General features: G+C 40.2%; 1 protein-coding gene across 2 annotated transcripts in view; it reads right to left on the bottom strand.

Annotated features, from left to right (window-relative positions):
- Positions 1-13,422, bottom strand: part of EIF4E (eukaryotic translation initiation factor 4E) — a 118,965-nt gene that overhangs the window by 103,947 nt on the left and 1,596 nt on the right. The window contains exon 1 of one of the 2 annotated variants that reach the window (XM_060299767.1): positions 4,546-4,615. The exons of the other annotated variant lie outside the window; for it this stretch is intronic. Coding sequence (XP_060155750.1) covers positions 4,546-4,600 — 55 coding nt within the window. The 5' untranslated portion in view covers positions 4,601-4,615. Of the gene's footprint in view, positions 1-4,545; positions 4,616-13,422 lie in introns of those variants that run through there. 2 annotated transcript variants of the gene reach the window in all.

Genomic DNA, 13,422 nt, shown 5'->3' with positions numbered 1-13,422 from the left:
CTCCTGCAGTGGAAGCTCGGAGTCTTAACCAGTGGACCACCAGGGAAGTCCCTAGTTCCTTTATTAAATTCTTCACTCTTCTCAAATTACCCAGCTTGAGAGTGTCTTCTGCTTCTTTCTGCATTCTGACAGAACAGGTATTCTCCCCATCACCCCCAACTCTATCTCTCTTTCAATCAACATGTACATATATCCTTCTTCTTTTTTGAACATTTGACATAATTCATATTTGCAAAAAACTTAAGAAGGAAAAACATTTACTGAGCACTTATATGTCAAGAATTGTGATAGGGTTAACGGTTGGGAATAGAGAAAAAAATAAGCTATAACCCTCTTGTCACAGAAAGTTACAGTCTAGTAGGAGAGACAGGTGAAAGATTAAAGGTAACGAGTACAGTGGTTAAGAGCATGGGCTTTGTAGTCAGACAGACTTGAACTCAAGTCCAGGCTCAGCCACCTACTGGTTATGTGAACTTGGGCTAGAGAGATAAAAATGGGATTAGTACTAGTACCTTCCTCATAGGGTCCTTATGTGAATTAAAAGTAAACCCATTAGTATCTATACTTACTTATAAGCATATGATCATATGCTTAGCATATAGTAAGTTCTTAATAAATGTTACTTAAAATTATCCTTAATGGCGACAATAGCACCATGTACCTGGTTTAGAGGTAGCACAGTGGAAGCCACTGATTAACTAGAGCTATGGAGGTCAGCAAAAATTTAATGGGTAAAGTGATATCTGAGCTGGATCTTGAAGAAACAGAATTATAATTTCACCAAGAGATCAAATAGGGATCAAACATAACCCATTTCCTTTACAGCAAAAACATTTTTTTTCTTTTGGTCCAAGATCCAACCCAGTTTCAAGTGTTACATTTAATTGTTATGTCTCTTCAGTCTCTTTTGATTTGGAATAGTTCCTCAAATCTTTCCCTGTTGGGTCATTGGCATTTTGAAGAGTACAGGTCAATTATACTGTTGATTGTCTTCTGTTTGGATTTGTCTTATGTTTCCTCATGATTAGAATCAATTATGCATTTTTGGCAAGAACACCACAAAAGATATACCATGTTCTCAGTGTTTCATATTAGGAGGTGCACAAAGTTGATTTGTCCTCTTCCTGGTGATTTTAACTTTGATAACATAGTTAAGAAAGCACCTGCAATGTTTCTCAGCTGTGAAGTTACCATTTTGCCTTCTTAAATGATAAATATTTTGTAGGGAGTTACACTGAGGCTATGTAAATATCCTGTTTCTTAACAAATTCTCCCCCAATTGTTTTAGCACCCATTGATGGCTCCTGCCTAAAAAAGTATTACTATAATGGTTGCCGAACAGTGATTTTCTAATGACTTCATTTCTTCCACACTTATTATCCGACATTCTATTATAAAGAAGTGCTTACTTTTGCCCCTCATTTGTGTGTTTATTTATGTGTTTTTATCAGTATGGGCTCATGGATGACCATTTTTTAAATGGGTTATAACCTGATACTATCATTATTTATTCTGATGCTCAGATTGTCTCCAGTTTGGCCAGTGGGAGCTCCTTCAAATTGGCTACTATGTCCTTTTTATACTTTCCATCATTTATTTATTAAAAAATATTTATTTGTTTATTTATATTTTTGGCTGCATCGGGTCTTAGTTGCAGGGGTCTCCATCATTTCTGAGCTTTAGTTTATGTTCTGGTACAATGAGACTTTACAGACTTATCTTGTACTTACCCTGCTCCTGGAATGAGCCAGTTCTCCAGGAGCTCTGATTCCTTTTAGTGGAGAATGGTATTTAGAAACCAAGATCTGGAAATCAGATGTGCTCATTGCCATTAGGCCCTCTCAGTGGGTAAAGCATTACTTACACACACACACACACACATGTCTATATTATCTATGTATCAAAATTTGAGTTCACGCTGATACTTCTAATTCCGATACAACACTACATGATTCATTCTAGCCTTCAGCCTTTCCATATTTTAAACTCCCTCCTTAGACAGTGAAAAATTTGAATCTCAGTATCTTTAATTTAATTACTTATTTTCTCATTTCCCCTTTATGTACCAAGCCTCTGATCCTTGATTATCTCCTTAGCTTTGGCCTTGGTGGTCCCAGAGATCCCCTTAGCGCTGTTTCATTGGCCCCAATTCTGCAAGCTCTGGTCACCTCTCTGACCCTGGCTCCAGCTCCATAGGCCCCATATTAGTGAAAGATGTTAAGCAGGGGAAAGGCATGATCAGATTTGTCTCTTAGAACAATCAGTTTGATGGCAGGGATCAGATTCAATGGAATTAGGGGTAGTTAAGAGGCTACTGTAAAGCTTAGGCTTAAAACGGCCTCAACTAAAACTAAAGCCAAAGTATAGAGAGAACACATAAAACAAATACTTAGAAGATAAAACCTATAGGATTGAGTAAATAATTTGATGTAGGGGCATACGGAAGAAGAGAGAGCCTAATTTTTTTTTTTCGGCCACACTGCATGGCTTGCAGGATCTCAGTTCCCCGACCAGGGATTGAACCCAGGCCATGGCAGTGAAAGTACCAAATCCTAACCACTAGACCACCAGGGAACTCCTGAGAGAGCCTAATTTTTAACTTGGGAGATAACAGTAGAAAGGATGTCACTAAACAAAATAGGAAATTCAGGAGAAAAAGCAGATTTAAAGGGGGTGACAGAAGTGCCAAATAGAGGACAATTGTTTATTTTTGACCATGTTGAATGTGAACTGTCTGTGGACACTTGAAACAGAATAGCAAGCTGGGCAGATGGCTTTGGGCATGTGCTTAGATACTACCTGAAAAATGCTTTTCTCTGTGCAAAAGTCCAGGGAAACAAGTGCCTCCAGGGCCAAAGGACTCTCAGAAATGCCAAATTCTCATCTGAGACTCTGAAGTCCATTCTTCTGCCTGTAAGTGGGTTTGCTGAACTTTGCCCAAGGTAATTAAAACAGAAACCGATGTCCAATGGGGATTTTGACTTAAAAATCTCAGAAGAAGAAGGAAGAGAAGAATACAACAGGACTATGTCTGACATAATTTTATAAAAATCTATGTTTATCACTTTTTCATGCTTAAACAAAAGCATAAAATTGCTTATCTGAAGGACAGCCAGGGACTTCCCTGGTGGCGCAGTGGTGAAGAATCCACCTGCCAATGCAGGGTGACAATGGGTTCGAGCCCTGGTCTGGGAAGATTCCACATGCCGTGGAGCAACTAAGCCCGTGTGCTGCAACTACTGAGGCTGTGCTGTAGAGCCCACAAGCCACAATTACTGAGCACATGTGACACAACTACTGAAGCCGTGTGCCTAGAGCCCATGCTCCGCAACAAGAGAAGCCATCGCATTGAGAAGCCTGCGCACCACAACAAAGAATAGCCCCTGCTCACCGCAACTAGAGAAAGCCCGCACGCAGCAAAGAGACTCAACACAGCCAAAAAAAAAACTCAAAAAAAAAACAAACAAACCCCAAAACCAAAACCAGCCATAAAGGTGGTCTTAAGAAGTTTATATCACTCAATGGCTTGCCTTGTGGGGGTGAAGGGGACCAAAGAAAGAGGAGCTGATGGCAAGGCTAACTAGTATTGATAATAATTATAACTTATTGGTCTCTTAAGCACTTCACAAAGTGTTTCCAAATTAATTATGACAAAACTCTATGAGGTAGGTACTCTAATCTGTATTTTTCTGATATGGAAAGTGAGGTTAAACAAGTGGCCCATGGAAACATGACTAAGGGAGGGGGTATGTAGGTAGAGGTTTCAACCCAGGTTTGCCTATCTTAATACAACATCTGGGCTCTTAACTGCCCCAAGCACTGCTTTCCTAAAGATGCAAGGAAGCAGCAGCCTCCAGAGGAGGTGGCCAGCAAGAGCAGGAGAGTTTCTAGTCTCCCTGCGAAAAACCCTGAGGGTCTTTTGAACTAGAATTTTCAGAAATTCCTGTTTCTCTATTTGATTAGCTCAGTCCTGGACACAACCCAACAGAGGTCAACAAACTGGAATTTCTCCAGAGTAGATGGACAAAGATTACAAGGGATCTAAACATACTATAGAGGCCTTTTGGTGGGGCTAATGGCCGACTCTGGGAGCGCTTACATCAAGGAGTACTTCCCAGAATTTCTGCTGTCAGTATCCTTGTTCCCATGATGAGCACAGCCATGCCCCGCCTCTGCAGGAGACCCTCCAACCCTAGCAGATACACCAGGAATACATCTACACGTGGAACAACTCCTACAGAACACCTACTGAATGCTGGCAGAAGACCTCAGACCTCCCAAAAGGCAAGAAACTCCCCACGTACCTGGGTAGGGCAAAAGAAAAAAGAAAAAACAGACAAAAGAATAGGGATGGGACCTGCATCAGTGGGAGGGAGCTGTGAAGGAGGAAAGGTTTCCACACACTAGGAAGCTCCTTTGTGGGCGGAGACTGCAGGTGGCGGAGGGGGAAAGCTTCGGAGCCGCGGAGGAGAGCGCAGCAACAGGGGTGCGGAGGGCAAAGCGGAGAGATTCCCGCACAGAGGATCAGGGCCGACCGGCACTCACCAGCCGAGAGGCTTGTCTGCTCACCCGCCCTGGGAGCTGAGGCTCGGGCTTCCATCGGAGCGCAGGGAGAGGATTGGAGTTGGCAGCGTGAACACAGCCTGAAGGGGTTAGTGCACCACGGCTAGCCGAGAGGGAGTCCGGGGAAAAGTCTGGACCTGCCGAAGAGCAAAGAGACTTTTTCTTCCCTCTTTGTTTCCTGGTGCGCGAGGAGAGGGGATTAAGAGCGCTGCTTAAAGGAGCTCCAGAGACGGGCGCGAGCCGTGGCTAAAAGCGCGGACCCCAGAGACGGGCAAGAGAAGCTAAGGCTGCTGCTGCCACCACCAAGAAGCCTGTGTGCGAGCACAGGTCACTCTCCACACCCTGCTTCCGGGGAGCCTGTGCAGCCCGCCACTGCCAGGGCCCCGGCATCCAGGGAAAACTTCCCCGGGAGAACGCATGGTGCGGCTCAGGCCACTGCAACGTCACGCCGGCCTCTGCCGCCGCAGGCTCACCCCGCCCTCGGTGCCCCTCCCTCCCCCCGGCCTGAGTGAGCCAGAGCCCCCGAATCAGCGGCTCCTTTAACCCCGTCCTGTCTGAGCGAAAAACAGACGCCCTCCGGTGACTTACACACAGAGGTGGGGCCAAAGCCAAAGCTGAGCCCCTGGGAGCTGTGAGAACAAAGAAGAGAAAGGGAAATCTCTCCCAGCAGCCTCAGAAGCAGCGGATTAAAGCTCCACAATCAACTTGATGTACCCTGCATCTGTGGAATACATGAATAGACAACAAATCATCCTAAATTGAGGAGGTGGACTTTGAGAGCAAGATTTATGATTTTTTCCCCTTTTCCTCTTTTGGTGAGTGTGTATGTGTATGCTTCTGTGTGAGATTTTGTCTGTATAGCTTTGCTTCCACCATTTGACGTAGGGTTCTATCCGTCCGTTTTTTAAAAAAATATTTTTCTTAATAATTATTTTTTATTTTAATAACTTTATTATATTTTATCATACTTTATTTTACTTTATCTTCTTTCTTTCTTTCATGTTTTCCTTCCTTCCTTCCTTCCTCCCTCCCTCCCTCCTTTCTTTCTTTCTTCCTACTTCTACTAATTCTTTCTCTCTACTTTTTCTCCCTTTTATTCTGAGCCATGTGGATGAAAGGCTCTTGGTGCTGTGGCCAGGAGTCAGTGCTGTGCCTCTGAGGTGGGAGAGCCAACTTCAGGACACTGGTCCACAAGAGACCTCCCAGCTGCACATAATATCAAATGGTGAAAATCTCCCAGAGATCTCCATCTCAACACCAGCACCCAGCTTCACTCAACGACCAGCAAGCTACAGTGCTGGACACCGTATGCCAAACAACTAGCAAGACAGGAACACAACCTCACCCATTAGCAGAGAGGCTGCCTAAAATCATAATAAGTCCACAGACACCTGAAAACACAAGACCAGATGTGGACCTGCCCACCAGAAAGACAAGATCAAGCCTCATCCACCAGAACACAGCCACTAGTCCCCCCCACCAGGAAGCCTACACAACCCACTGAATCAACCTTAGCCACTGGGGACAGACACCAAAAACAGCGGGAACTATGAACCTGCAGCCTGCGAAAAGGAGACCCCAAACACAGTAAGATAAGCAAAATGACAAAACAGAAAAACACAGCAGATGAAGGAGCAAGATAAAAACCCACCAGACCTAACAAATGAAGAGGAAATAGGCAGTCTACCTGAAAAAGAATTCAGAATAATGATAGTAAAGATGATCCAAAATCTTGGAAATAGAATAGACAAAATGCAAGAAACATTTAACAAGGACCTAGAAGAATGAAGATGAAACAAACAACAATGAACAACACAATAAACGAAATTAAAAATACTCTAGATGTGATCAATAGCAGAATAACTGAGGCAGAAGAATGGATAAGTGACCTGGAAGATAAAATAGTGGAAATAACTACTGCAGAGCAGAATAAAGAAAAAACAATGAAAAGAACTGAGGACAGTCTCAGAGACCTCTGGGACAACATTAAACACACCAACATTCAATTATAGGGGTTGCAGAAGAAGAAGAGAAAAAGAAAGGGACTGAGAAAATATTTGAAGAGATTATAGTTGAAAACTTCCCTAATATGGGAAATGAAATAGTTAATCAAGTCCAGGAAGCACAGAGAGTCCCATACAGGATAAATCCAAGGAGAAATACGCCAAGACACATATTAATCAAACTGTCAAAAATTAAATACAAAGAAAACATATTAAAAGCAGTAAGGGAAAGACAACAAATAACACAAAAGGGAATCCCCATAAGGTTAACAGCTGATCTTTCAGCAGAAACTGTGCAAGCCAGAAGGGACTGGCAGGACATATTTAACGTGATGAAGGAGAAAAACCTGCAACCAAGATTACTCTACCCAGCAAGGAGCTCATTCAGATTTGATGGAGAAATTAAAACCTTTCCAGACAAGCAAAAGCTGAGAGAGTTCAGCACCACCAAACCAGCTCTACAACAACTGCTAAAGGAACTACCCTAGGCAAGAAATACAAGAGAAGGAAAAGGCCTTCAATAACGAACCCAAAACAATTAAGAAAATGGGAATAGGAACATACATATCGATAAGTACCTTAAATGTAAATGGACTAAATGTTCCCACCAAAAGACACAGATTGGCTGAATGGATACACAAACAAGACCCATATATATGCTGTCTACAAGAGACCCACTTCAGACCTAGAGACACATACAGACTGAAAGTAAGGGAATGGAAAAAGATATTCGATGCAAATGGAAATCAAAAGAAAGCTGGAGTAGCAATTCTCATATCAGCGAAAATCGACTTTAAAATAAAGACTATTAGAAGAGACAAAGAAGGACACTACATAATGATCAAGGGATCAATCCAAGAAGAAGATATAACAATTGTAAATATCTATGCACCCAACATAGAAGCACCTTAATACATAAGGCAAATACTAACAGCCATAAAAGGGGAAATCGACAGTAACACATTCATAGTAGGGGATTGTAACACCCCACTTTCACCAATGGACAGATCATCCAAAATGAAAATAAATAAGGAAACACAAGCTTTAAAGGATACATTAAACAAGATGGACTTAATTGATATTTACAGGACATTGCATCCAAAAACAACAGAATACACATTTTTCTCAAGTGCTAATGGAACATTCTCCAGGATAGATCATATCTTGGGTCACAAATCAAGCCTTGGTAAATTTAAGAAAATTGAAATCGCATCAAGTATCTTTTCCGACCGCAACGCTATGAGACTAGATATCAATTACAGGAAAAATCTGTAAAAAATACAAACACATGGAGGCTAAACAATACACTACTTAATAACGAAGTGGTCACTGAAGAAATCAAAGAGGAAATCAAAAATACCTAGAAACAAATGACAATGGAGACATGACGACCCAAAACCTATGGGATGCAGCAAACGCAGTTCTAAGAGGGAAGTTTATAGCAATACAATCCTACCTTAAGAAACGGGAAACATCTCGAAGAAACAACCTAACCTTGCACCTAAAGCAATTAGAGAAAGAAGAACAAAAAAACCCCAAAGTTAGCAGAAGGAAAGATATTATAAAAATCAGATCAGAAATAAATGAAAAAGAAATGAAGGAAACGATAGCAAAGACCAATTAAACTAAAAGCTGGTTCTTTGAGAAGATATACAAAATTGATAAACCATTAGCCAGACTCATCAAGAAAAAAAGGGAGAAGACTCAAATCAATAGAATTAGAAATGAAAAAGGAGAAGTAACAACTGACACTGCAGAAATAAAAAAGATCATGAGAGATTACTACAAGCAACTCTATGCCAATAAAATGGACAACCTGGAAGAAATGGACAAATTCTTAGAAATGCACAACCTGCCAAGACTGAATCAGGAAGAAATAGAAAATATGAACAGAGCAATCACAAGCACTGAAATTGAAACTGTGATTAAAAATCTTCCAACAAACAAAAGCCCAGGATTAGATGGCTTCACGGGTGGATTCTATCAAATATTTAGAGAAGAGCTAAGACCTATCCTTCTCAAACTCTTCCAAAATATATCAGAGGGAGGAACGCTCCCAAACTCATTCTATGAGGCCACCATCACCTTGATACCAAAACCAGACAAGGATGTCACAAAGAAAGAAAACTACAAGCCAATATCAATGATGAACATAGATGCAAAAATCCTCAACAAAATACTAGCAAACAGAAGCCAACAGCACATTAAAAGGATCATACTCCATGATCAAGTGGGGTTTATTCCAGGAACGCAAGGATTCTTCAATATATGCAAATCAATCAATGTGATAAACCATATTAACAAATTGAAGGAGAAAAACCGTATGATCATCTCAATAGATGCAAAGAAAGCTTTCAACAAAATTCAACACCCATTTATGATAAAAATCCTGCAGAAAGTAGGCATAGAGGGAACTTTCCTCAACATAATAAAGGCCATATATGACAAACCCACAGCTAACATCATCCTCAATGGTGAAAAACTGAAAGCATTTCCACTAAGATCAGGAACAAGACAAGGTTGCCCACTCTCACCACTCTTATTCAATATAGTTTTGGATGTTTTAGCCCCAGCAATCAGAGAAGAAAAAGAAATAAAAGGAATCTAAATCAGAAAAGAAGAAGCAAAGCTGTCACTGTTTGCAAATGACATGATACTCTACATAGAGAATCCTGAAGATGCTACCAGAAAACTACTAGAGCTAATCAATGAATTTGGTAAAGTAGCAGGATACAAAATTAATGCATAGAAATCTCTGGCATTTCTATACACTAATGATGAAAAATCTGAAAGTGAAATCAAGAAAACACTCCCATTTACCATTGCAACAAAAAGAATAAAATATCTAGGAATAAACCTACCTAAGGAGACAAAAGACCTGTATGCAGAAAATTATAAGACACTGATGAAAGAAATTAAAGATGATACAAATAGATGGAGAGATATACCATGTTCTTGGATTGGAAGAATCAACATTGTGAAAATGACTCTACTACCCAAAGCAATCTACAGGTTGAATGCAATCCCTATCAAACTACCACTGGCATTTTTCACAGAACTAGAACAAAAAATTTCACAATTTGTATGGAAACACAAAAGACCCCGATTAGCCAAAGCAATCTTGAGAACGAAAAACGGAGGTGAAGGAATCAGGCTCCCTGACTTCAGACTATACTACAAAGCTACAGTAATCAAGAGAATATGGTACTGGCACAAAAACAGAAATATAGATCAATGGAACAGGATAGAAAGCCCAGAGATAAACCCACGCACATATGGTCACCTTATCTTTGATAAAGGAAACAAGAATGTAAAGTGGAGAAATGACAGCCTCTTCAATAAGTGGTGCTGGGAAAACTGGACAGCTACATGTAAAAGTATAAGATTAGATCCCTCCCTAACACCATACACAAAAATAAGCTCAAAATGGATTAAAGACCTAAATGTAAAGCCAGAAACTATCAAACTCTTAGAGGAAAACATAGGCAGAACATTCTATGACATAAATGACAGCAAGATCCTTTTTGACCCACCTCCTAGAGAAATGGAAAAAGAAACAAAAATAAACAAATGGGACCTAATGAAACTTCAAAGCTTTTGCATAGCAAAGGAAACCATAAACAATACCGAAAGACAACCCTCAGAATGGGAGAAAATATTTGCAAATGAAGCAACTGACAAAGGATTAATCTCCAAAATTTACAAGCAGCTCATGCAGCTCAATAACAAAAAAAAAAAACCAACCCAATCCAAAAATGGGCAGAAGACCTAAATAGACATTTCTCCAAAGAAGATATACAGACTGCCAACAAACACATCAAAGAATGCTCAACATCATTAATCATTAGAGAAATGCAAATCAAAGCTACATTGAGATATCATCTCACACCAGTCAGAATGGCCATCATCAAAAAATCTAAAAACAATAAATGCTGGAGAGGGTGTGGAGAAAAGGGAACACTCTTGCACTGCTGGTGGGAATGTGAATTGGTACAGCCACTATGGAGAACAGTATGGAGGATGCTTAAAAATCTACAAATAGAACTACCATATGACCCAGCAATTCCACCACTGGGCATATACCCTCAGAAAACCATAATTCAGAAAGAGTCATGTACCACAGTGTTCATTGCAGCTCTATTTACAATAGCCCAGAGATGGAAACAATCTAAGTGTCCATCATCGGATGAATTGATAAAGAAGATGTGGCACATATATACAATGGAATATTACTCAGCCATAAAAAGAAACGAAATTAAGCTATTTGTAATGAGGTGGATAGACCTAGAGTCTGTCATACAGAGTGAAGTAAGTCAGAAAGAGAAAGACAAATACCGTATGCTAACACATATATATGGAATTTAAGAAAAAAAAATGTCATGAAGAACCTAGGGGTAAGACAGGAATAAAGACACAGACTTACTAGAGAATGGACTTGAGGATATGGGGAGGGGGAAGGGTAAGCTGTGACAAAGCGCGAGAGAGGCATGGACATATATACACTACTAAATGTAAGATAGATAGCTAGTGGGAAGCAGCCGCATAGCACAGGGAGATCAGCTCGGTGCTTTGTGACCGCCTGGAGGGGTGGGATAGGGATGGTGGGAGGGAGGGAGACGCAAGAGGGAAGAGATATGGGAACATATGTATATGTATAACTGATTCACTTTTTTGTAAAGCAGAAACTAACACACCATTGTAAAGCAATTATACTCCAATAAAGATGTAAAATAAAATAAAATAAACATACTATAAAATACAAGGGAATATTGTAAGAACTGAGAAACCATAAGACATGATAGTACCAAATACATAAAGAGCTATTGTGTAGAAGAGGAATGGGACTTACTGTTTCTCTAAATCTAAGAGTAATCCATGGCATAGTGCTATGTGAAAATGCAGAGCAAAATATTCCATCAATGACTGCAAATATGTAAACATTTAATAGGCAAGCGAGTAAGGATTGAAGGTAACTAGGACAGATGAAACACTGATGTGTTTAGGCGATGGTACCGTGGCCAAGTTGACTCTTTGTTTAGTATTGTTCTGCAAAAAAGAAATTTTAACAAAAGCAAAACACATAAAAGAAGAAATGGAAGTGCTATAATCATAGAAAAATGTTCGGCCTTACTATAATCTAAAAACAAATAGATTTACATATTTATCAAAATGAAAAACATTAAAAATAGATAATACCTAGTACTAGTAAGGTCTAAGGAAATAAGATCTCTAATGCAGTTCTGACCAGAGTGTAAATTTTTACACATTTTCTGAGGAAAAATTTGGCAAACTATATAAAAAAGAATAAACAACAGTGACAATCCTTTGATGCAGCAATTCCACTTTTAAGACTATATCCTAAGTAAGTAAGGATTTATGTAAAGTTTGAACTAAAAACGTACTCACAGAAGCCTTGTTTATAATCCATAACAATTAAAAATAACCTAAATGTCTATGATTAGTTAATTTGGCTCAGTAAATTATACAATGGAATATTATGCAGACATTAAAATTATGTGCAAAAAGTACATATATATATATATATTTTTTTTTTTGGTTGCACTGCACAGCATATGCGGTCTTAGTTCCCCAACCAGGGATCAAACCGTGACCCCTGCAGTGGAAGTGTGGAGTCCTAAGCACTGGACCAGCAGGGAATTCCCTGGAATAAAGTATATCTGATGGCAATAAAGGAAGTTCACAACTTGAACAAAACAGGTAACTAAATACTCTGCATAGTACGGTCCAGTTTTCGTTTAAAATATTCTATATATATGTACTATATGTGCATATACACATATCATATACACATACATATACATATATACATATATTTGGTGCTTGATTTCTTTTTTGCTCATGTGTATATAAATTTTAAAATTTATTATTTGATTTTATTACATTATTTATTTTATTGCTTATATAACAAAACAAAGCAATTAAAAATTAAATAAGAGGGCTTTCTTGGTGGCGCACTGATTAAGAATCCGCCTGCCAATGCAGGGGACACGGGTTCGAGCCCTGGTCTGGGAAGATCCCACATGCCGCGGAGCAACTAAGCCCGTGTGTCACAAGTACTGAGCCTGCACTCTAGAGCCCGCGAGCTACAACTACTGAGCCCACGTGCCACAACTACTGAAGCCCACACGCCTAGAGCCCGTGCTCTGCAACAAGAGAAGCCACGACAATGAGAAGCCCGCTCACCGCAACTAGAGAAAGCCTGCGCACAGCAACGAAGACCCAACACAGCCAAGAAAAAAAATAAAATAAAATAAAATAAAAAGAGCTTTTCTCATCTATCAAATATGGGAAGTTTTTAAAAAATATGGATTAGATAACACAAAGTTCACAGCACTTAGTTTGTAATGGAGCAGGACCCTATGGGGCCTTCCTGGGACAGGCCTTTTCTCATATTCTCTTCTTTAGTTCCTCTCTGAAGTACCTAGATAACAGCATTTCATGCACATTTCCATAGTTGTTTTACAGATGTGAAAACCCCCCACTGAAAGGAAGGTATTAACTACTTGATGACCATGAGCACATAGCCCCAGACCTCCCCATAGCCTAAGGACTGATAATGTTAATCCCTGTGACACCTCCCTGTTGCCTGCACCTTCAGCCAATCAGAGAATTGTGCGTGAGCTGATCACATACCTTGCAACTCCTCCCCCACCCCCGCCCCCCAACCTGGCTTTTAAAAAATTGCTTTGCTGAAACCCTTTAAGGAGTTTGGGTTTTTTTTTTAGAGCAATGAGTCACCTGTCTCCTTTGTGGCCCTGCAATAAACCTTTCTCTGCTCCAAACGCCCACGTTTTGGTGTTTGCCCTCACTGTGCGCTGGGTACACGAACTTGCGC

This window comes from Globicephala melas, chromosome 5 (assembly GCF_963455315.2).
Source record: "Globicephala melas chromosome 5, mGloMel1.2, whole genome shotgun sequence".
NCBI lineage: Eukaryota > Metazoa > Chordata > Mammalia > Artiodactyla > Delphinidae > Globicephala > Globicephala melas.
This window is presented reverse-complemented; position numbering and strand designations above follow the sequence as displayed.